Below are 870 nucleotides of genomic sequence, written 5' to 3' on the forward strand. Positions count from 1 at the left end.
TCTGTGATTCTGTGATTCTGTGATTCTTGCCTTTGCCCTAGAGTTCTCAGGTCTTCCTCATCCCCCCCGCGCTTCAGTTTCCCTGACGGCAAAACGAGAAGAACAGTGCTGCGACGGGCGGAGAAGGGGCTGGGGGCAGCCGTGGGGAAGGGATGGAATCACTGACTGGTTGGTGTCATCTTCTCCCCATGCAGGAGTGCACCAACCCGTGCTGCAACGCGCACAACTGCACGCTGAAGGAGGGGGCCCAGTGCGCCCACGGCGACTGCTGCCAGAGCTGCAAGGTAAGCCCCCCGGGGCAGGTGAGGAGGGTTATGCGTGAACTCGTGTCCGCAGGAGAGTCTCTGCCGGCTGCTCTGTGGCTGGGCTCCAGCCCAGGAGTTTGGTTTTATACCTTGACAGCCCCATATAGTCCCACGTAACAGGGGACGTTATAGATGGTTTGTGGCCCCGAGCTGTGCCCGGAGGCAGCAGCAATCCCGGCTTGGGCCCTTTGCTGCCGCTCAGTGCTGATGCTTCTCTCTCCTCCTGCAGCTAAAGGTGGCTGGAACAACCTGCAGGGAAGCAGCGGGATCCTGCGACCTCCCCGAATACTGCACGGGTGCCTCGCCCTACTGCCCGGCCAACGTGTACCTGCTGGACGGCTCGTCCTGCGCCTATGGCGAGGCTTACTGCAACAACGGCATGTGCATGACCCACCACCAGCAGTGCGTCCAGCTCTGGGGACCAGGTGAGTCCCACCGGCCTCCTTGCCACCCCTCTGCGGAGCAGGACCCACGACGAGTCTCAGCGCTGTGTCTTCCCTTGGGGTCCCCGTGGCCCCTGCCCGTGGGGCTGGAGGTAGTGGATGGAGGGGTTATGCTGTCCCCA

At 62.4% G+C, this 870-nt stretch overlaps 1 protein-coding gene across 1 annotated transcript in view; it reads left to right on the plus strand.

Annotated features, from left to right (window-relative positions):
• Window positions 1-188: 188 nt before the first annotated feature.
• LOC104624847 (disintegrin and metalloproteinase domain-containing protein 19-like) overlaps window positions 189-870 on the plus strand; it is a 9,393-nt gene continuing 8,711 nt past the window's right edge. Inside the window, exons 1-2 of the mRNA XM_010292315.1 lie at window positions 189-284; window positions 535-730. Coding sequence (XP_010290617.1) covers window positions 189-284; window positions 535-730 — 292 coding nt within the window. The remainder of the gene's footprint in view (window positions 285-534; window positions 731-870) is intronic.

This window comes from Phaethon lepturus, unplaced genomic scaffold, assembly GCF_000687285.1.
Source record: "Phaethon lepturus isolate BGI_N335 unplaced genomic scaffold, ASM68728v1 scaffold26948, whole genome shotgun sequence".
NCBI classification, from domain to species: Eukaryota; Metazoa; Chordata; class Aves; order Phaethontiformes; family Phaethontidae; genus Phaethon; species Phaethon lepturus.